Genomic DNA, 24,317 nt, shown 5'->3' with positions numbered 1-24,317 from the left:
GCTAGTTTCTGAGATATTCAACATTTTTGGTTTTGGTAAAAAAATCCCGAATTGATTACAAAAACTTCAATAAATAAAAAAATACTGGCTGGATTTTAGTAGTTTTAGTTTTAATCAGTTGCCAATACATCAGTTATCATTTATAAATACTAATAATGGCAGAAATATCATTCGTTTTAAAATAACAAGTAATTTCCTATGAAATTTTGTTTTGTTTCACTAATTTGGTCAATAGATAACTGGATTTATTTCGAAAAAAATATATGACACTAAGCGTACAAACTATTAGAAAAACTTCCTTGGTTTATTAGCTATAATTACGAAATAAAACGCATATTCAGCCCAAGAGTGAACGTCATAGGGATAAGGAAGTGTGTTCGAGCAAGTATACGTCGTAGGGAAGATCATTTTGAACAAAATTTAGCAAATTAAGATGTTTTTGAAATTGCGCTTTTCTCTTTACACTCTACTTATCATCAATTAATTCATTTGTTTTTGGGAATATTGTAAATAATTTTACGTTTATAGGTAGCTAATAAACCAAGGAAGTTTTTCTAATAGTTTGTACGCTTAGTGTCATATATTTTTTTCGAAATAAATCCAGTTATCTATTGACCAAATTAGTGAAACAAAACAAAATTTCATAGGAAATTACTTGCTATTTTAAAACGAATGATATTTCTGCCATTATTAGTATTTATAAATGATAACTGATGTATTGGCAACTGATTAAAACTAAAACTACTAAAATCCAGCCAGTATTTTTTTATTTATTGAAGTTTTTGTAATCAATTCGGGATTTTTTTACCAAAACCAAAAATGTTGAATATCTCAGAAACTAGCCACTTTCCGCCCAAGGACCTCAGGGCTAATTTTGTAGGAAATTAGTTGTACTATCACCTCCCGAGAGGAATACGTCGAATTCAAAGTCACCCTGTATAATTTAATCTTTCACATAAAAAAATATCTGCTTGATGCCACAGGATCGGAATGCATTGGAATAAATTAATACTATAAGTTAACGTGTAACTAGTGATCGTATTTGAGCATTGTCTAGTGTGAGCGAGTGTCCAGTGGAGCCGGACCAACAAGCTGCCACGCATTTTTATCCTCAATATAATCTGACAGTTTATAATATGCCTGTTTACACAGTTCACGCTTTATACAAGATTTAAATTTTTTCTCGTTCAGGGAGTAGGCAGAAGTGCACAATACAGCACGTATTGCCGCTATACTATGTACACCCACTTTTCACCATTTGTGTAATGTAATAGGAAGTGAGCCTGTTGCCATATACTGGACACAATTACATACTCCGTGCTACCAATAAGAAATTTTCGCACAACCGTAAAAAGACCAGTAATAAGTACTTTGCTCGACCCAGGAATCGAAGAGACTCCTTGTCCGGCAGTCGCACTTGCGACCACTCGACCAACGAGGCAGACAAGCTGACTATACTTAATACTATTTTTGCTTCATTTCATCACTTACTAGCGACCCGCCCCAGCTTCGCATTTGTGCAATGGTGATATATTATGCATGTATTATACATATAAACCTTCCTCTTGAATCACTCTATCTATTAAAACGAACCGCATCAGAATCCGTTGTGTAGTTTAAAAGATTTAAGCGTACAAATTATACTATGTTTTTTTTAATGGAACACGCCTGATGGAAAGCAATCGCCGCCGCCCATGGACACTTGAAACACCAGAGTCGTTACAAGTGCGTTGCCGGCCTTTTGGTGGTTAGGAATTTAAGTGTTGTTGGAGAATCGGAGATTGGGAAGATTGGGAAGGGGGGAATTGGGGCTCCGGTAACCTCACTCACACAACGAAACACGTTGTTTTACATCGGTTTTCTGTGAGGTCGTGGTGTTACTCAGGTCGAGCCGGCCCATTCGTGCCGAAGCATGGCTCTCCCACACATAAAATATATTATATACTATATAGCTGACCCGGCAAACGTTGTTTTGCCTTATAAATTACTAGCTACTTCCGCGCGGTTTCACCCTCTCTAGTTGGCTCCTAGTGGTCATAGCGTGATGTTTTATAGCCTATAGCCTTCCTCGATAAATGCACTATTCAACACAAAAATAATTATTCAAATCGGACCAGTAGTTCTGGAGATTAGCGCGTTCAGACAAACAAACAAACAAACTCTTCAGCTTCATAATATTATTAGTATAGTATAGATAGTGATAATGTATTCTTTTTGTCCATAGTGTGATGCTGGCGTGGCAAACGTTCAACGCTCTGTTCGTGATCCGAGCAGTCAGCAAGTACCTGGTGGAAATGGTGCCGGAGTATGAGCTCTGCAGGCATCTAGACTTCCAGGCGGAACGGAGAGTTGGCAATGGACCTGTGGACTCCAGGGAGGATAACACGGTGAGTTGGCTGTTCCCATCATGTATTTTTTATGGATTAAGGGGTAAAAGAGCAAATTGGTCGCCTGATAGTAGCAGGCGAATAAAGTTGCCTATGGACACTCGTAACACTGTGAGGGTGTTTTTTCAATGGAGATGTGCTACGCTACGTTGCTATGGATTTGTTTAAGTTCCAACAATTATATTCACTGGTACACATAGCTTATCACTGGTGGAAACAGACTCAGCTAAGCTATATTTTTTATATGGCAAGTTACGGTTGCGTGCTATGCTTTCCTACTATCGGTACGTCGCATACTCGAGCTGCGCATCTTCATAGCACATCTTACTTGCACAGCTTAGTATCAATAGAAATGGTCACATAGTTTCATAGCTTAGCTATTATATCGTTGTAGCTTAACTACATAGCGTATATCTGGTGGCAAAGCATCCTAACAGTTAGGTTTTATTTCTTCATCAGAACATCGATCGAACGGAAATCGTTTTTAAAGATTCATGCATGAAAATTTCGGGTTAACTTGAGATATGTGGCATTATCTGAAATCGTCGTATAATTCGGAATCGCTACTGCGAAATTGATTTTATTTTCTTTCATATAGTTACTTATTAATTTTTGACGTATCGTAATTTTTTTACGCTTTCCAAAGCAAAATAACATAGCAGGAACTCTTCATACCTATACCTACATAAATACTTTGACTTTTAAAAAGAGGTGGAAAATCTGAAATCCCTTTTTACAACCATGTACCACATTTTTCAACTTTATTAATCCAAACCAATCTAAACTCAACATTTTTGTACTTCGCAGCCATCACAAGAGACCTCACCCTCACCGCTGGCCTCCCCAGTGACCCCAGAGGCCCCGGAAGCCCCCGTCTCCCCCAAACTGGCGGGGACTGAGAGCCGGGTCGAGATGCTCATCGACGCTTTGATAGGACTCATTATCGATGTTCCTGTTACGTGAGTTATTTTTTTACCCGACTGCGCTAGAAGGAGGGAAATGAAAAATCCCTAAAACAAGAAAGTTATCGTAAAATTGAAGCAGTCGGGACCCATTCTAAAAAGCCAGCCGTAAGTATGTGCCCTCACTAAGTCTTCATATTTAGAATGGGTCCCGACTGCTTCAATTTTACGATAACTTTCTTGTTTTAGGGATTTTTCATTTAAATATTATAAAGAAACGCAGTCGGGTTTTTAGTTTTTAAATTACCTTTTTTTAATACTGCTAATACTGTTGTATCTACTCTGTGACTGGTGAAATAGCCTCAATATATGAGGACGTGATAGTATGCGAACATATATCATGAAATTAAATAACATAAACATGAAATATTAAATAACTTCTTAGTCAACTTCGTACACAGTACACCGAGAGTCCAGTATCTATTTATTTAACTGCGGAATACTTGGACACCGCGCGGACGCACGGGTCGCGCAGCGCGCTATCAACACAGAATAAGTACATACATACATCGAGACCTATTCCAATTTCACTTATTTTTAGAGACATTTCGATAAAAAATTAAGCACCTATTTTTTTTACCGAGTTAACGAGAATCGAGTACCGAGTACTCTCTATAAATAATAAGCCTATTTCACCAGCCACACGGTATACTTAATACAAGATCAAAGAAGATTTTTATGGTATAAGCTGGTAAATGAGCAGATAGAAAGTAACGCATAATCATTTTAAAGATCTGTGGCTTCCCCACAGCTGAAAGGAAAACTCACTAGACTATTATTTCTTTCTATCACCATATATTCAATTCAGTAGGTCCCTACGACGCTCGAGTAAAGCCAAATTTAGCATCATAATTGGAAGTTACAACGGGATGTTTACCATGTTTTTTCAATGTTAATGAGTTTCCGATATTTCGGCACTGTTGCAAGCGCCATGATCACGGATGAAAAAAAAATGCATCGTTTCTTTTTTATGGTATAAGCCGGTAAACGAGCAGACGGATCACCTGATGGTTAGCAATCGCCGCCGCCCATGAACACCTTGAAACACCAGAGGCGTTACAAGTGCGTTACCGGCGTTTTGGGGGTTAGGAATTTAAGAGTGTTTTTCGAAAATTTCTCAGTGGTAGCACGGAGTCTGGAAATGTGCCCGGTATATGGCAATAGGCTCACCACCTATTACATGGGACTTACAACATAAATTGTGAAATGTGGGTGTACATTGGCATTATGTGCCATAACGTGCACCTCTGCCTACCCCTTCGGGGATTAAAGGCGTGAAGTTATGAAAAGTTATGAATTTAAGAGTTGTTCCGGAATCAGAGATTGGAAAACTTGTGAAAGAGAGTAATTGGGCCTCCGGTAACCTCACTCACACAACGCAAGCGTTGTTTCACATCGGTTTTCTGTGAGGCCGTGGTATCACTCCGGTCGAGCCGGCCCATTCGTGCCGAAGCATGGCTCTCCCACACTTAAACTTAAACCCTGACGATTCCGAAATCATAAGGGTTTTTGTAAGCTGTCTTGAATCTTTTTAACCCCCGACGCAAAAAGAGGGGTGTTATAAGTTTCTATTCTTGCGTATTCATTTTTTAGAGTTATTAGTACATTCTTAGGTACTTTAAGATTAAGTTGCTTTTATTATTATTTAATTTTTAAAGGGAAATATGTAAAAAAAGAAATATGTATTAATATGTAAGGTCCAGTTATTGATATAAGCCAACGGCTCGAGCCGAAGCATGGCTCTAGTATACATTAATGTTTCCAGGGACAACACATACTACCTTCACTTGGAGTGCATCAACACCATGCTGGTACTGATGTCGGTCTACATGTTCGCCGGAGTACATGGGCAGACGCGGCTGGTGGACACCTCGCTTATATACAGGTAATGCTACGTCACGCCTTTTATTCTCTAAAGGTAGGCAGAGGTGCACATTATGGCACGTAAATACATCTTTCTGCTTCGTTGGTCGAGTGGTCACAAGAGCAACTGCTGGACAAGGGGTCTCGTGTTCGATGTTTTTTTATAGAATGAGGGGCAATCGAGCGTACTTATGGGTCACCTGACCATGGACAATCGTAACATTTTTATTTGATGGGTCGACGTTAGGCCGCTATCTCACCTGATGGTAAGTAATGATGCGGCCTACGATGGAGCACGTCTGCCCATAAGCAACCTATTCACTCGGGCTATAAGACACCCAGGTTATACCCATCAGGAAACACAGACTCCGGCAAGGAGTTCCACTCCTCACACTAAGAGTCTCACACTCCCTCTCGCGTCGCACAAAGCGGGAGAAGTTATTGGATCCCTCCCTTAAACAAACCCGCTACGCGTTACACGACAGCCAGTTGCCCAGCCACCGCGCCAACCGTGTAGTCACAACGGTAACAAGCTGATTATTATGAAGATAACTGACAATTTCGCTCTTTTCAGAACCCTCTTCCAAGGTCGCTACGGCATGCACGCGCCGCTCCTGGTGAAGACACTGCTGAACAACCTGTCCAGCATGCTGGCCGCGCCGCCGAGCATGTTCGGGGCTCATGCCGGTGGGGGCAGTCTGCTCATCAACTTGGCTTGTAAGTAGCATAAGGAGATAGAAATAAGAGTTAGTAGAGTTAGAGAGAGAGTGACAGAGATATGGTACTTTTTTGACCGAATATTTCGTATGATAAATAGGAAAATTATTAGCCTTAATTATTATAGGGTTATAATTTTCATGAGACATTCTAAATTAATGATTATGTTATCGACTTACTTACGTAACTGTTTAACGAGGAACTTGACTAGTTTCAAGCCATGCTAGAGCCTCATATTCATGAGCAGCATTCCGCGAGACACGACACGGCGATTGTCGCGCCCCCCCGCACCTCGCCTCATGCTATTGTATCTCAGTAAGCCGATAACGTAATAATTAAAAAAATAACTATACAATTCGGACCAGTAATTCCATAGATTAGCGCGTTCAAACAAACAAACTCTTCACCTTAATAAATTAACTAGCGTACCCGACAGACTTTGTCCTGTCTAATACGTCTTTAATATGAAAATTTTTCGGAAATGTAAAACATTCCAAAATCAACAACTACTAATAAATTAAAAATTAATTAAAAAAACATTGTCCAGCGGACAAAATTGTGAATCTAAACCATTCTCAGATCCCGTTGAACACACACAAAGAATTTAATCAAAATCGGTCCAGTTGTTTAAGAGAAGTTCAGTGACTGACATACACACTTACAGAAGAATTATATATATAATATAATAATAAAGATTATAAAGCTGAAGAGTTTGTTTGTTTGTTTGTTTGAACGCGCTAATCTCAGGAACTACTGGCCCGATTTGAATAATTCTTTTTGTGTTGGATAGCGCATTTATCGAGGAAGGTTATAGGCTATAAATCATCACGCCACGATCAATAGGAACCGAGCTATGCTATGCTATTTAAATACCATAGCATTAATTTAAAACCTCCATCTTCCAGCGGGCCTATGGAACATGATAACCTTCAACTCGACGGCTCGGCAGACGATATACACTCACCCCCCACTGGACAGGCAAGAGTTGCAGGAGAGGGTGAAGAAGGAGCACCCAGTAGCCAACCAGTCCTGTCTCCTACTCCTCACGCTGGCCAACCATTGCATGAACGATGATAACTTGTATAGAAACGCCTTGTTGAGCTGCGAAGATACTGCAGGTAATTTATTTTTGGTTTTCATTGAACGGTTTTTTTATGGTATACTAGCGCCCTGCCCAGGCTTCGCACGGGTGCTATGCTGGTACTAAATACACTACAGAAAAACTGTGCGTTAAAATTTTGTATAAGAACATAGCGGCAAGCTCTGGTTTCGCACGGGTATAACATATATTATAGCCTATGTCATTCACTGAAAAAATGGTTAAAATCAATCTAGTGGTTTTGAAGCCGGTAAATGAGCAGACGGATCACCTGATGGTAAGCAATCGCCGCCCATGGACACACGAAAAACCCAGAGGCCCGAAACGTGTGCGTGTGTGAAAAAGTGCGTTTCCAGCATTTTGGGGGTTAGAAATTTAAGGGTTGCTGTGGAATCGGGAATTAGAAAGGTTGAGAAGCGGGGATGGAGCCTCCGGTAACCTCACTCACACAACGAAACACAACGCAAGCATGGTGATTTTTAGTAGAGAGAAGTCATTGGGATAATCCCCCCCCCCCCCTTAAAAAGGGGGCTTGATTTGAGCTCATTAAAACCGTTTAACATAAAAATGTGTGCTATCGATACTAAAATCGTTACAATACTCTATCAGTTTTAAATAATTTTCAGAAACGTCAGCACCTACACCACAGCGGGAATCGAACGGTGGATCACAGGTGACGCCGCCGAGAATTGACATGGCAGCTGTGAGTAAACCGTTTTTATTAAAATAATTACTATAGAAAAAGATTTTCCTCTAATAATATCTTCTGATATATTCATTATTATGTTATCGGCTTACTGACGTAACTGTTTGACGAGTAACTCGACTAGTTTCAAGCCATGCTAGAGGCTCATATTCATGAGCAGCATTCCGCGACACACGACGCGGCGATTGCCACGTTGCTACTGTACATATATGAGCCTCTAGAAAGGCCTGTAACCAGTAGAGTTCCTCGTTAAATAATTACGTGAGTAAGCCGATAACATAATAATTCGTTTCACGAAAGTTATAATAAAATCTTCCGATATACATATTTCGTTCCAGTGTTTTCATGGTAGTATTTACTGTAGATCCTGGCTTACAGGAGTTGCAGCAGTTTTGTGATGTGGCGGGGCTGTCTCTATAAAAAGTGTTTCATCTGTACCCTTAGTATGAGTTTCCTTTACGTTTGAAATAATCGCATGGAGAGCGTGTTCGGCGCTCTGTAGTCTTATTATGCTTTACATTTAAAGAATAGGCTATTATCCTACTAGTCAAATTCAATACTTTTATCGAAATGTCAAAAACGTTACTTTTCTATGAACTTTGTATGACATTGCAAATTATGACGTCATAATTTTTTTGCGTCAAATAGCATATGTACTTATTACGCAAAAAATAGCAAAAAAAAATTAAATAAATAAGTATATCGTCAAATGAATGAATGAAAATACGATTATTTTGGGATATTTTATTATATTGAAATATCAAAATAATTTATTTTTGACCTAGGAAACTACCCAATTCGTTGAACGTTAAGCAAATTCGTTCTAAGGCTCTGTTTGGCCGGCTCGAATAAAACAACCAATCAAAGCGCACTCACATTTCAAAGCAAACTCATACTAAGGGTATTGATTGCGTGCGGCGCATCGCATTTCGCGCGCGCCTCAAAGAGCCATCAGACCACCACAGATGGGGCCCAGTAGGGCTGATGCCTGATCCGGAGCTGCGGATTACCAGCTTTTACCGGGGCTCCGGCTCGAAAAGCAGGAGAAGGAACGGGGTGGTTTTTAGTTAGTAAGAGTCTGACACTCCCTCTCGCCTCGCCCAAGGCGGGAGAAGTCATTGGATGATTTTCCCCCTCAAAAAAAAGGGTTTAGGGAACAGAGAGTAAAGTTCCCTAAGAAAAGGAGGATCCTCCGACCAGGCGAGGTGATCAGCCTGGCGGGCTTTCTGCCCAACTGTTGTTCGTTGGGATTTTCTATCCATGTTTATTCGCATGTAAACTTCATATGTGCGATGCAGGATATTTGTGACGTCATCCGTTGATTTGCTCGTCGATAGTCTATGTGTGACTTCTGTCATCTGTCACTTGTCAGAGTGTCGCCACAAGGGTATTGATTAATTAGAGATATTCCCATAGTATGTAACGTATGTGTGTACCCCCCAGTTACACCGCGCCCTGTGTGCCACGGCGGGGTGCGAGCACTGCACGCTACTGCTGTACCTGCTGCTGCACTCCTGCGCAGCCTACAAGCGACACGTCGCCAACGTAGCGCAGCTTGACTTGCTCGTAAGTATTTTTTTAAATTTTTACTGTCTTTTTTATGAGACATGCCGGTAATCGAGCCGACGTATTACCTGATGGTAAGCAATCGCCGCCGCCCATGGACACTTGAAACACCAGAGGCTTTACAAGTGCGTTACCGGTTTTTTGGGAGTTAGGAATTTAAGGGTTGTTGTTCGGGAATGGAGATGGGGAAGATTGGGAAGGGGGGAATTGGGCCTCCGGTAACCTCACTCACACAACGAAACACAACGCAAGCGTTGTTTCACGTCGGTTTTCTGTGAGGCCGTTGTATCAATCCGGTCGAGCCGGCCCAGCAGTGCCGAAGCATGGCTCTACCACACTTTAATTATATAATTTTTAATTTTTTAAAGATTATAATGTATTAATAATAATTCGTTATGTTTCCAGATCGTCCCGATCCTGCAAGTGCTGTACAACGCGCCCGACAACAGCAACCACCACATCTACATGTCGCTCATAGTGTTGCTCATACTCACTGAGGACGACGCGCTTATCAAGAATGTGCATTTAATTGTAAGTGTATTAGAAAACAGAGAGTAAAGTTCCCTAAGAAAAGGAGGATCCTCCGACCAGGCGAGGTGATCGTGCCTGGCAGGCTTTCTGCCCAACTGTTGTTCGTTGGGATTTTCTATCCATGTTAATTTGCATGTAAACTTCACATGTGCAATGTAGGATATTATGACGTCATCCGTTGATTTGCTCGTCGATAGTCTATGTGCGACCTCTGTCATCTGTCACTTGTCAGGTGTCGCCACTGTATATTTGGTACTAGCGACTTCCACCCGATCTGCTCGGCTTCTTTTTATTGTAGCGTGATTTTTTTAAATCTTTTATTTTAGCGGCTTTTATTCTTAGAACATGCCAGCCCCGTTGAGTCATAAGTAAGCAATACAACCACACCTTATACAATGTGATAGGCGTGAGACTTCTAACCCGTTAAGGCTGAGTACTACATCAAATTTTATCGACAAAAAAATAATATGGGGGGGGGTTGAAAAATAGCGATATTTTCGGAAGAAATAATTCAGAGATGTTGTTTTTTCTCACCAAAACATTATCTAACATATGAAAAATGTAATGAATAAGTAGAATATGTTAGCCAAGGTTATTAGCTACCGTTTGTCGTTTTTTTTTTGTTTCTACGACGCATACAACCTTTAATATCACATACATTAAAAAAAATATTAAAATAGCCATAATTTTTAGGGGGAGGGGGTTCAACTCCCCATATTATTATTTTTGTCGATAAAATTGAAGTCTCACCCCTATCACATTGTATACTAGGGCATAAGTAACAGGATATCACTGACGCGTGAACACCTTAAATAAATTGATGGCAGCAGATGAAACAGGATTTGCTAAAGTCACTAAAAGGGGCCCAACATCCATCATATTCAAATTAAATTCGTGCAATTGTAGCGTGATGTTTTATGCCTATAACCTCGACTCTGGCGCAGTTTCACCCGCTTTGCTTGCTTCCTTTTAACCGTAACGTAAAGTTTTCAATTTTCAAATTTGTTAAATCGGACTAATGGTATGAGTTATTTGCCGGTACACAGCAATGTGTTTGTTGTATCTAGTAGGTTGTCAACGAATGTTCGCAGTTCGAATGTTCGCAGAAATATAATTACTGTTTTTGTATCTTTTAAAAAGTCAAATTGAATTGTCCGTCAGTCTGTCTGTCAGTGAAGTGACTGCATAGTTTGCGCGGTGGCTGGGCAACTGGCTGCCGTGCAACGTGTAGCGGGTTCGTGCTTTGTGTAATCCACGAATTGTTGCTTCGGGTCTGGGTGTCATGTGTATGTGAAATTGTATGTTTGTAAATGCACCCACGAGACAAGAGAAAATCCTAGTGTTAAAAAGAATTATGAAAAGAAAAAACGCTCTGAACGGCCGTAGTATAGTAGGTTGTCAACGAAGACAGGATATTCACAGAAACATAATTACTGTTTTTGTATCTTTTGAAAAGTCAAATTGAATTGTCCGTCAGTCTGTCTGTCAGTGAAGCTAGGTGCATGTATACTTATCGCCAACAAACTGTCTTACAGTTTGGCGATTTTTTGATAATGTGTAAAACTGTATGTACCTTTTGATAATAAATAATCAAAAATAAATAATAACTTATAAGTTTTGTTTTTATTATTTCCAGATGCTAAAGAACCTGGCATGGTACACGGAGCGCGCGATCTCTGAGATCTCGCTGGGCGGTCTCATGGTGCTGGTGGTCCTGCGAGCGCTGCACTACAACATGGTGCGCGTCCGGGACAAGTACCTGCACACCAACTGTCTCGCCGCCATCGCTAATATGAGCTGTACGTACTCACCTTACTTAGTATTATAAATGCGACAGTAGGCTAGTTTCCTACTAGTCTACAACATGGTGCGCGTCCGGGACAAGTACCTGCACACCAACTGTCTCGCCGCCATCGCTAATATGAGCTGTACGTACTCACCTTACTTAGTATTATAAATGCGACAGTAGGCTAGTTTCCTACTAGTCTACAACATGGTGCGCGTCCGGGACAAGTACCTGCACACCAACTGTCTCGCCGCCATCGCTAATATGAGCTGTACGTACTCACCTTACTTAGTATTATAAATGCGACAGTAGGCTAGTTTCCTACTAGTCTACAACATGGTGCGCGTCCGGGACAAGTACCTGCACACCAACTGTCTCGCCGCCATCGCTAATATGAGCTGTACGTACTCACCTTACTTAGTATTATAAATGCGACAGTAGGCTAGTTTCCTACTAGTCTACAACATGGTGCGCGTCCGGGACAAGTACCTGCACACCAACTGTCTCGCCGCCATCGCTAATATGAGCTGTACGTACTCACCTTACTTAGTATTATAAATGCGACAGTAGGCTAGTTTCCTACTAGTCTACAACATGGTGCGCGTCCGGGACAAGTACCTGCACACCAACTGTCTCGCCGCCATCGCTAATATGAGCTGTACGTACTCACCTTACTTAGTATTATAAATGCGACAGTAGGCTAGTTTCCTACTAGTCTACAACATGGTGCGCGTCCGGGACAAGTACCTGCACACCAACTGTCTCGCCGCCATCGCTAATATGAGCTGTACGTACTCACCTTACTTAGTATTATAAATGCGACAGTAGGCTAGTTTCCTACTAGTCTACAACATGGTGCGCGTCCGGGACAAGTACCTGCACACCAACTGTCTCGCCGCCATCGCTAATATGAGCTGTACGTACTCACCTTACTTAGTATTATAAATGCGACAGTAGGCTAGTTTCCTACTAGTCTACAACATGGTGCGCGTCCGGGACAAGTACCTGCACACCAACTGTCTCGCCGCCATCGCTAATATGAGCTGTACGTACTCACCTTACTTAGTATTATAAATGCGACAGTAGGCTAGTTTCCTACTAGTCTACAACATGGTGCGCGTCCGGGACAAGTACCTGCACACCAACTGTCTCGCCGCCATCGCTAATATGAGCTGTACGTACTCACCTTACTTAGTATTATAAATGCGACAGTAGGCTAGTTTCCTACTAGTCTACAACATGGTGCGCGTCCGGGACAAGTACCTGCACACCAACTGTCTCGCCGCCATCGCTAATATGAGCTGTACGTACTCACCTTACTTAGTATTATAAATGCGACAGTAGGCTAGTTTCCTACTAGTCTACAACATGGTGCGCGTCCGGGACAAGTACCTGCACACCAACTGTCTCGCCGCCATCGCTAATATGAGCTGTACGTACTCACCTTACTTAGTATTATAAATGCGACAGTAGGCTAGTTTCCTACTAGTCTACAACATGGTGCGCGTCCGGGACAAGTACCTGCACACCAACTGTCTCGCCGCCATCGCTAATATGAGCTGTACGTACTCACCTTACTTAGTATTATAAATGCGACAGTAGGCTAGTTTCCTACTAGTCTACAACATGGTGCGCGTCCGGGACAAGTACCTGCACACCAACTGTCTCGCCGCCATCGCTAATATGAGCTGTACGTACTCACCTTACTTAGTATTATAAATGCGACAGTAGGCTAGTTTCCTACTAGTCTACAACATGGTGCGCGTCCGGGACAAGTACCTGCACACCAACTGTCTCGCCGCCATCGCTAATATGAGCTGTACGTACTCACCTTACTTAGTATTATAAATGCGACAGTAGGCTAGTTTCCTACTAGTCTACAACATGGTGCGCGTCCGGGACAAGTACCTGCACACCAACTGTCTCGCCGCCATCGCTAATATGAGCTGTACGTACTCACCTTACTTAGTATTATAAATGCGACAGTAGGCTAGTTTCCTACTAGTCTACAACATGGTGCGCGTCCGGGACAAGTACCTGCACACCAACTGTCTCGCCGCCATCGCTAATATGAGCTGTACGTACTCACCTTACTTAGTATTATAAATGCGACAGTAGGCTAGTTTCCTACTAGTCTACAACATGGTGCGCGTCCGGGACAAGTACCTGCACACCAACTGTCTCGCCGCCATCGCTAATATGAGCTGTACGTACTCACCTTACTTAGTATTATAAATGCGACAGTAGGCTAGTTTCCTACTAGTCTACAACATGGTGCGCGTCCGGGACAAGTACCTGCACACCAACTGTCTCGCCGCCATCGCTAATATGAGCTGTACGTACTCACCTTACTTAGTATTATAAATGCGACAGTAGGCTAGTTTCCTACTAGTCTACAACATGGTGCGCGTCCGGGACAAGTACCTGCACACCAACTGTCTCGCCGCCATCGCTAATATGAGCTGTACGTACTCACCTTACTTAGTATTATAAATGCGACAGTAGGCTAGTTTCCTACTAGTCTACAACATGGTGCGCGTCCGGGACAAGTACCTGCACACCAACTGTCTCGCCGCCATCGCTAATATGAGCTGTACGTACTCACCTTACTTAGTATTATAAATGCGACAGTAGGCTAGTTTCCTACTAGTCTACAACATGGTGCGCGTCCGGGACAAGTACCTGCACACCAACTGTCTCGCCGCCATCGCTAATATGAGCTGTACGTACTCACCTTACTTAGTATTATAAATGCGACAGTAGGCTAGTTTCCTACTAGTCTACAACATGGTGCGCGTCCGGGACAAGTACCTGCACACCAACTGTCTCGCCGCCATCGCTAATATGAGCTGTACGTACTCACCTTACTTAGTATTATAAATGCGACAGTAGGCTAGTTTCCTACTAGTCTACAACATGGTGCGCGTCCGGGACAAGTACCTGCACACCAACTGTCTCGCCGCCATCGCTAATATGAGCTGTACGTACTCACCTTACTTAGTATTATAAATGCGACAGTAGGCTAGTTTCCTACTAGTCTACAACATGGTGCGCGTCCGGGACAAGTACCTGCACACCAACTGTCTCGCCGCCATCGCTAATATGAGCTGTACGTACTCACCTTACTTAGTATTATAAATGCGACAGTAGGCTAGTTTCCTACTAGTCTACAACATGGTGCGCGTCCGGGACAAGTACCTGCACACCAACTGTCTCGCCGCCATCGCTAATATGAGCTGTACGTACTCACCTTACTTAGTATTATAAATGCGACAGTAGGCTAGTTTCCTACTAGTCTACAACATGGTGCGCGTCCGGGACAAGTACCTGCACACCAACTGTCTCGCCGCCATCGCTAATATGAGCTGTACGTACTCACCTTACTTAGTATTATAAATGCGACAGTAGGCTAGTTTCCTACTAGTCTACAACATGGTGCGCGTCCGGGACAAGTACCTGCACACCAACTGTCTCGCCGCCATCGCTAATATGAGCTGTACGTACTCACCTTACTTAGTATTATAAATGCGACAGTAGGCTAGTTTCCTACTAGTCTACAACATGGTGCGCGTCCGGGACAAGTACCTGCACACCAACTGTCTCGCCGCCATCGCTAATATGAGCTGTACGTACTCACCTTACTTAGTATTATAAATGCGACAGTAGGCTAGTTTCCTACTAGTCTACAACATGGTGCGCGTCCGGGACAAGTACCTGCACACCAACTGTCTCGCCGCCATCGCTAATATGAGCTGTACGTACTCACCTTACTTAGTATTATAAATGCGACAGTAGGCTAGTTTCCTACTAGTCTACAACATGGTGCGCGTCCGGGACAAGTACCTGCACACCAACTGTCTCGCCGCCATCGCTAATATGAGCTGTACGTACTCACCTTACTTAGTATTATAAATGCGACAGTAGGCTAGTTTCCTACTAGTCTACAACATGGTGCGCGTCCGGGACAAGTACCTGCACACCAACTGTCTCGCCGCCATCGCTAATATGAGCTGTACGTACTCACCTTACTTAGTATTATAAATGCGACAGTAGGCTAGTTTCCTACTAGTCTACAACATGGTGCGCGTCCGGGACAAGTACCTGCACACCAACTGTCTCGCCGCCATCGCTAATATGAGCTGTACGTACTCACCTTACTTAGTATTATAAATGCGACAGTAGGCTAGTTTCCTACTAGTCTACAACATGGTGCGCGTCCGGGACAAGTACCTGCACACCAACTGTCTCGCCGCCATCGCTAATATGAGCTGTACGTACTCACCTTACTTAGTATTATAAATGCGACAGTACGCTAGTTTCCTACTAGTCTACAACATGGTGCGCGTCCGGGACAAGTACCTGCACACCAACTGTCTCGCCGCCATCGCTAATATGAGCTGTACGTACTCACCTTACTTAGTATTATAAATGCGACAGTAGGCTAGTTTCCTACTAGTCTACAACATGGTGCGCGTCCGGGACAAGTACCTGCACACCAACTGTCTCGCCGCCATCGCTAATATGAGCTGTACGTACTTACTTACATTACTTAATATTATAAATGCGACAATTGGGTACTATCCTCGGTCAAAAATTAATTATTACAACTTTTCAATACAATAAAATATTAAAAAATAATCACACTCTCATTCATAAATTTGATGAACTATTTAATTTTCGATTTTTTCTAGCTAAATTTCTAGAAATAAGTCTGCTATTTGACGTCAAAAACTTATGACGTCATAATGCACTATTTCATACAAAGTTCATAGAAAATATCGTTTTTGACGTTTCGAAAAAAGTATTAAATTTGACTAGTAGGAAACTAGCCTATTGGTGTGTTTGTTTCTCAATCACGTCAAAACGGCTGAAGAGATCGGGATGAAATTTCGAACAGGTGTCTGGAATAAGACATTGGTTACTTTTTATCTCACGTTATCGATGCGGATTCCTCGGTGTTCTCGGTGAAGGTGCAGGTTCGAAACCTCGGCAAGTACCAATGTGACTTTTCCGGGTTATATACATATTATGTACTTTCTAACATTATTTGGACACCACTGACAAACGGTGGAGGAAAACATCGGCTCAAACCAATGTGACAAGAGCCTTTGGTCGGCATTGGCCACCAATATGCTGTTGATTATAACATCTAATGTTTCTATTTTCTATTTCAGGTGAATTCAGGAACCTACATCCGTATGTAGCGCAGAGGCTAATATCTTTATTCGAAACGTTAACGAAACGAAGAGCGAGGCTTTGCAGCGAGATCGAAGGTAGGTAAACCCAGTCAAATACTATATATAGGTAGAGTGCCACCTACATCCTTACATACTTCCTGATCCGGAGCTGCGGACTACCTAGCCGGGTTACCGGGCTCCGGCTCGAAAAGCAGGAGTAGGAACGGCATGGTTTTTAGTCAGTAAGAGGCTTGGGCGAGGCGAGATCCAGGCGAGAATTAGTCAGTAAGAGTCTGACACTCCCTCTCGCCTCGCCCATGGCAGGAAAAGACATTGGATGATTTTACCCCATTTAAAAAATCTTACATACTTCTTGAGGGTGTTTTTCCACCAGAGATGTGCTATGCTACGTTGCTGTGGATGCGTTTGGCTTCCACCAATCATATTCATTGGTACACATAGCTTAGCACTGGTGGAAACGGACTCAGCTATGTTTTTTATATGGAAAGATGTGTGCTATGGATGGCTTCCCTACTATCGATACATCGCATACTCGAGCTGCGTATCTTCCTCGCACATCTACATAGCTTAGTATCAGTAGAAACAGTCACATAGTTTCACAGCAAAAAAAAGCCCCTATATATATTAAAACCTCAATGCCAAGATTTTCTTTGACGTTTTCCAGGTGGCGATATAAATAATTTAGAACTCCCACACATAACCGAAGAGAAGACAGAAGAAATTGTAAGTATATATAATATTATTTCAGTAAAAAAAAACGGCCTTGGATTCTATTTCAGAATATATATTTTTTTAATATCTACTAAATTAATCAATTGTCTACAATTCTACATGACGCTCACTGTCGATGAGCATTTCAGTCGTGATTATAAGCTCCCAATCACACTACGAAACTAATCGAGGCATCCTCAAACATTAACCATATTTTTGTCCCGTCCCGAATTTGACTGCACTGTTGGCGCGGTGGCTGGGCAACCGGCTGCCGTGCAACGTGTAGCGGGTTCGATTCCCGCACGGAGCAACTCTTTGTTGTGATCCACAAATTGTTATTTCGGGTCTGGGTGTCATGTGCATGTGAACTTGTATGTTTGTAAACGCACCCACGACCCAGGAGAAAATCCTAGTGTGGGGCAACGTTTTTAAAAAAACAAACAAACCTCTGCCTACCCCTACGGGGATAAAAGGCGTGACGTTGCGTATCGTGCGAGTGCGATATAAGTTGGCTGCATAACACTTTCCAAATTGAATTATGAGCTCCCAATCACACAACAAAACTAATCGAGGCATCCTCGAAAATTAACCATATTTTTTTAAACAATTTGTCCCGAATAGGCATGATTCCTACTAGTCAAATTCAATACTTTTTCTTTTTATTTCTAGAAATTTAGCTAGAAAATTCAAAATTTAAGTAGTTCATGAAATTTATGAATGAGAGTGTGATTATTTTTGAATATTTTGTTGTACTGAAAAGTTGTAATAATTTATTTTTGACCGACGATAGTACCCAATTATCTACACGACGTTCCCTGTATTCGTTGACACTCATTTTACTCGTGTCTATGAGCTCCAATCACACTACGAAACTAATCGAGCATCCTCGAAAATTAACCATATTTTTTTCACTGATTTCTAGATTACGAAACTAATCCAGGCATCCTCGAAAACTAACCATATTTTTTTAACAATTTGTCCCTAATTCCAGATGGACCACATATCGGTACTGGACGAGGTGCTGCGCATGCTACTGGAGATTATAAACTCGTGCGTGTCCCACCAGCTGGCGTCCAACTGCAACGTCGTGTACGCGCTGCTGCACAAGCGACATCTGTTCACGCAGCACACACATCATCCTGTAGCGCAGAATATTGATATGGTAAGTATTTTAAATCTTATAAGAAACATCCGCCGGTTAATGAGCTGACGGATCACCTGATGGTAAGCAATCGCCGCCGCTCATGGACACTTGAAACACCAGAGGTGTTACAAGTGCGTTGTCGGCCTTTTGGGGGTTAGGAATTTAAGGGTTGTTGAGGCATCAGGGATTGGGAAGATTGGGAAGGGGGGGAATTGGGCCTCCGGTAGCCTCACTCACACAACGCAAGCGTTGTTTCACGTCGGTTTTCTGTGAGGCCGTGGTATCACCATTCCTGCCGAAGCATGGCTCTCCCACACTTTAAGATAAGGTTACGTAATATGTCACTATCCCTACTCTTCCGGTGGGTATGATAAGTTGGCTTCATCATCATCATCATCAGCCGAGAGACGTCCACTGCTGAACAAAGGCCTCCCCCTTGGTCCTCCACGTAGAACGACAAGCCGCCACCTGCATCCACTGGCTCCCCGCCACTCTGACGATGTCGTCGGTCCACCTAGTGGGAGGTTTATCATAAGTTGGCTTACACCAATCATAAGTTGGCTTACAATCATATTTATTAGTACACATAGCTTAGGATTGGTGGAAACGGACTCTGTTAAGCTATGTTTTTTTTTACATGGAAAGATGGCTATGGATAACTTTCCTACTATCAATACATCGCATACTCGAGCTGAGCATCTTCCTCGCACAGCTACATAGCTTAGTAGCAGTTTAAACGATCACATAGTTTCACATCTTGCCGACTTAAGGCACTGCTCCAGCATAGCGTTTTTTTGCATTGAAAACGAGATAAAAAGGTTGTAAGCGCTCTGCCAGCGAGCGGACTGCTTGCTTACAGCCCTTTTATTTTGAAGTTATGATGTAGAAGGTTCACAATCCTTACAAAATTGCCCCACGTTATATAGAAAAGTGACATAATTATCTATGTGTTTTATACTTCGCACTAGCTGACCCGGCAAACTTCGTACCGCCACAAACATATTTTGCTCACCTTTTACACCTGCCAGTGGAAACTTCTACAAATAATTCAAGGACCAACGGGGTAGCCAAATCGGTCCAGTCGATCTCGAGTTTTAGCGATGACTAACCCAACAGGCGATTGATTTTTATTATAGAGATATAAAAAATACTGCTATGGTATAATAAAAATCAGGCGCTATTATGAAAAAAAATCGTCTGAATAAGTATTTATGGACCGATTTCAAATTCCAGGTTATAGGCTACTTCTCAACGCGTTTGCAGCGCGTCCAAGAGGGCGCTGGCGGCGATTTAGGCGTTAACGAAGTGCTGCAGTGTATCAAAAAGGGAGCCGAGCAGTGGTCTAGTGATAGGTTAAAGGTAATTATTGATAATAATTGATACAAGCACAGGTTAGGTCCTGTATGGAGTACTATTCTCAATAACAGATGCACTTGAACACATCGAGAGGTGTGCCAAAGAAGCTCATCAATGATGATGCGCTTGTGGAGTGACACTTCAAAGCCTCGAACACAGGTTCGAGGCTTTGAAGCCGGGCCTCCACACGTAAGGTTGCAAGCCTTTCCGTTTTTACCGAATACATTTCGGAGAGTGTGCGGGGGGCACAACTTGATTCCCCCAAGTCCTTTTCATCATTAAACCACAAGACAATCGGCGAGGCGCCACTGCTTCATGGTAAATATCCTACCCACTGCTATGGAGTCGAATTCTTTGCCGGAGTCTGTGTTTCCTGATGAGTATTACCTGGGTGTCTTCGAAGCCAAAGGTATAATAAAGTTGTGAATCACTTGAAATCATATTTTCGTTAACGCACCCACAACTCAAAAGCAAAACCCTAATATCGGACAACAACATAAAATATAACAATATCATTTAACTTTTTTCCACAGAAATTCCCCGACCTGAAATTCCGTTACGTAGAAGAGGAGAGACCAGAGGAATTCTTCACTCCCTACGTGTGGAGCCTCGTCAACTCTTGCGGAGGGGTGTACTGGGCCAGTGAGGGCGGCGCGAGGGCTCTAGGCGACCTCCTTGCCTGCTGATTGACACCTAGATGTCATTTCGTGGATATTATAATCAGGACTCTAATGTGCCGGTGGTACTACGAATTGTAGTTTAGATTTTATTTCCGATAAAGGAGGTTCTTTGGCGGTTTCATGTTTGTTTTGTTGTTTTACTTATTGTAAAGTCTTGTCTCTACTAAGAACATTTGTCGGGCGACAAGGGTGCAACACTAAATCTAGTATCTCCATAAATCTAGTAAAAATCAATCATTATGTCATGGAATACGGAAGATATACTAAAATGTATACAATACTATAATTTTCTGAGACTTTCTGGCTCATTTCCTACAACTTGCAGTTTTCGATTCGGTCACTTTCATTCTAAGGGTGCGATTATGCCTCTGAGACATCGCCCGATGTCTCTGGGAACACATGTAGCTCTACAAATGTTCCTAGTGAGGACGAAGCTTCAGTCGGAACACAGATCTACGCGAGATACAATGTGTTTTCTATTGTGTCTCATATACCGACAGACAAGAGGTTTAGTTTGTCAGTAGATTTAAAACGACAATGTATACAATATAATATACTAACTTGCAACTTGCTATTTATATTATTCTTTACTCCTAAACTTAGTATTTTTTTCTTTACATCACATATACAGGATGTAAACTGTACCCTTAGTATGAGTTTGCTTTACGTTTAAAGTAATCGAAACGAGAGCGCGTTCGGCGCTCTGATTGGTTGGTTTATTCAAGCCGGCCAATCAGAGCGCCGAACGCGTAAACTCGTACTAAGGTTTCGGAACGCTCTCAAAAAAACGAAAACAGGCTAGCGTAAAAACGAGTCATATTTTCAAAAACAAATAAGAAATTAAATGTTACTTTTATGTAATAATAGTTTTAGTCAACTGCTTAAGGCTCATATTGCATGGATAACACATAAACAAAAATAATTAAAATAACTAAAACAAAATGTTTTCTTCGCTTTTTCGACAGCGTTCCGTTTACACCCTGTATGTTCCAAAATAAAAACTTAAAAAAAATATATAAACGAAATATTGTACTTCCAGTTCTTTATTTTAAATTCATCATGTTTAAACATATACTTATCGTAATATATAATAATAATAATGTAATCTTATATTTAATATTAAATACTGCGAAATTGAGTTTGTTTGTTTGTAACACTTCAACGCCTAAACGGCTGAACCGATGTTGATGAAATTATGTAAACCAAATTTTAGTGTTGGTTGACCGAAACTACGGGCAAAAGCTAGACATTTGACAAATACTTAACTTAATAATCTATTCGCCGTACTCAGAATAATTTAATGGTTACTTAACCCAGTCCTTAGCAATCGTTTTCGATACAAAATCGTTACTAAGGAATAATTTAAGTAATCATTAAATGTCTCTAAGTGCGGTAGTATATAACTTAACTATGTAATGTAGTTGTTTGTAAAAGGAAATATTTATATAAAATACTGTCAATTTTTCTACTTGAATGAGTCTTGCTAGTAAGATGGATGCAAGGGAGTTTTAGTTTGATTTCTGGGTTATTTATTTAATATTCAAATTCACAATGTATGGTATACAATAAGTACATAATCAAGATTGGGAAATATGGATAGGCCTACACCCATTTGTGGGTCTAATTGTGTTAAAATGATGATATTTAAAATTATATTATAACTTTCGTGAGACATACTAAATTAATTATTATGTTATCGGCTTACTCACGTAATTGTTTGACGAGGAACTCGACTAGTTTCAAGCCATGCAAATAGCAGCGCGTCGTGTGTCGCGGAATGCTGCTCTTGAATATGAGCCTCTAGCATGGCTTGAAACTAGTCGAGTTCCTTGACAAATAGTTACATGAATGATTAAATTAAAATTACTTTTCTTATTCTTGTCTATCTAAAATACAAAATTGATGAAATAAATCAAGTACTTTGCAGTATAATTAAATTAATTTCTTAATAATTTAACATTTAAATTTATAGTAAAAAAGTACGTATTTTATTTCACATTGTCTTAATATTACATACATAGTTTCTTTTATTTATTAATCTTTAGTTTTTATTTACTATTTCCCAAAATATTTACTTTTAAACTTGTACATAGACATTTGAAATGTACATTGGACACAATTACGAGTATATTATTAAAAGTAGATTTCATTACTGTATTTCTTAAGGATTATTTCATATAAGCGCAGAGTTGAAGAGTAAAATAACACAAATTAAGCCTTATCTACTAAAACTTAAGGAATATATTCCCTTCTTGATGTTAAATAAAGACACTTCGCCGTACTCAGAGTCATTTAATGATTACTTACTTAACCCAGTCCTTAGCGATTGTTTTCGGAACAAAATCGTTACTAAGGAATAGTTTAAGTAATCATTAAATGTCTGTATTAATGTACAGTAGTTAAACTCTTACTAAATTGCACGGTATTCTTGGCGGGCTCTACTGGAGTGACACCACAGTCTCACAGTCCACTGGTGAGAAACGACGCTTGTATTGTGTTTCGCCACATGAGAGTCAGAGGTTACTGGAGACAATCCCTACTCCTCCAAAAGCCGGCAACGCACTTGTAACTCCTCTGGTGTTGCCGGTGTCAAGTGCCCCGTTTGGCCCTTTGCCCCCCATTTCCACAAAATGTGATAAAATGTCGGTTCGCTTCAACTCTGTGCTAAAAATATGAATTAATCCTAAAATAAACGATAGACTAAATGAAATGCAATATAGGGTAATGAACAATAAATAAATAAAACTGATATTTAATTGTTTTGTGTTTTATTTATGTTGATCCTCCATGCTTTATAACTCCGGAGCTGCGGACTACCTAGCGGGTTCACTAGGGCTCCGGCTTTTTTTTTAAATGAGATAGAAAGTTACTTATGTGCTATTCTAGAATCCTATCTCAACGAACCAATTTAGACATTATTAAAAAAGCAACGTCACGCCTTTTATTCCTGAAGGGGTAGGCAGAGGTGCTCATTACGAAACGCAATGCCACTATAAGTACAATATACACCCACTTTTCACCAATAGTGTTATAAATCCCATGTAACAGGGACTGAGCCTATTTCCATATAAACTGGACACAATACCAGTTGCCGTGCTACTACTAAGAAATTTGCCCGACCCAGGAATCGCACCCGAGACACAGAATAATAAGTAAAGACGCCTTGTCCAGCAGTCGCACTGCGACCACTCGACCAACGAGGCAGTCAAAAGTTATACATTATTATTTACTCAATATTATAATTCGCGCGGAACTAGTTGACCGCTCCTTAAGTAGCGAAAAGGGATATAGGGGCAGTTTGTCGACTGCTTGCAACGCATATGAGATAAGACAATGATAAAAGATGACCATTTTCGAGATATAGGATAGTAGAGAGTATATAGAGAAGTCTTTAATTACATATATGTACCTAATCACATAAAAAGAGAAGAGTATTGAATAATAGTCAAAGTCAAAATTATTTATTTCAAATAGATCAGGAAAGTGCTTACTTTTGAACGTGAAAGCAAATATAATAATATTAATAACATCTGTCTGTTGGTCAGTCCTTTAGTGAAGCTATTTGCTCGTTCCAAAGTGTAGATTTCTATGGAAAAGAATGGGCAAGAAAC

At 41.2% G+C, this 24,317-nt stretch overlaps 1 protein-coding gene and 1 long non-coding RNA gene across 2 annotated transcripts in view; one reads left to right on the top strand and one right to left on the bottom strand.

Annotated features, from left to right (window-relative positions):
• LOC118279635 (dymeclin) overlaps positions 1–23,462 on the top strand; it is a 135,701-nt gene extending 112,239 nt beyond the window's left edge. The window contains exons 4-17 of the mRNA XM_050702619.1: positions 2,225–2,387; positions 3,195–3,346; positions 5,115–5,234; positions 5,787–5,929; positions 6,835–7,047; positions 7,655–7,731; positions 9,178–9,300; positions 9,706–9,831; positions 11,468–11,630; positions 16,792–16,890; positions 17,480–17,538; positions 18,518–18,688; positions 19,904–20,029; positions 20,560–23,462. Coding sequence (XP_050558576.1) covers positions 2,225–2,387; positions 3,195–3,346; positions 5,115–5,234; positions 5,787–5,929; positions 6,835–7,047; positions 7,655–7,731; positions 9,178–9,300; positions 9,706–9,831; positions 11,468–11,630; positions 16,792–16,890; positions 17,480–17,538; positions 18,518–18,688; positions 19,904–20,029; positions 20,560–20,712 — 1,888 coding nt within the window. The 3' untranslated portion in view covers positions 20,713–23,462. The remainder of the gene's footprint in view (positions 1–2,224; positions 2,388–3,194; positions 3,347–5,114; positions 5,235–5,786; positions 5,930–6,834; positions 7,048–7,654; positions 7,732–9,177; positions 9,301–9,705; positions 9,832–11,467; positions 11,631–16,791; positions 16,891–17,479; positions 17,539–18,517; positions 18,689–19,903; positions 20,030–20,559) is intronic.
• LOC126912118 (uncharacterized) overlaps positions 1–24,317 on the bottom strand; it is a 100,761-nt gene that overhangs the window by 8,646 nt on the left and 67,798 nt on the right. The window lies entirely within an intron of this gene.

Source organism: Spodoptera frugiperda, chromosome 22 (assembly GCF_023101765.2).
Source record: "Spodoptera frugiperda isolate SF20-4 chromosome 22, AGI-APGP_CSIRO_Sfru_2.0, whole genome shotgun sequence".
NCBI classification, from domain to species: Eukaryota; Metazoa; Arthropoda; class Insecta; order Lepidoptera; family Noctuidae; genus Spodoptera; species Spodoptera frugiperda.
The sequence above is the reverse complement of the archived record's forward strand: the minus strand, read 5'-3'. Positions and strand labels throughout refer to the sequence as shown.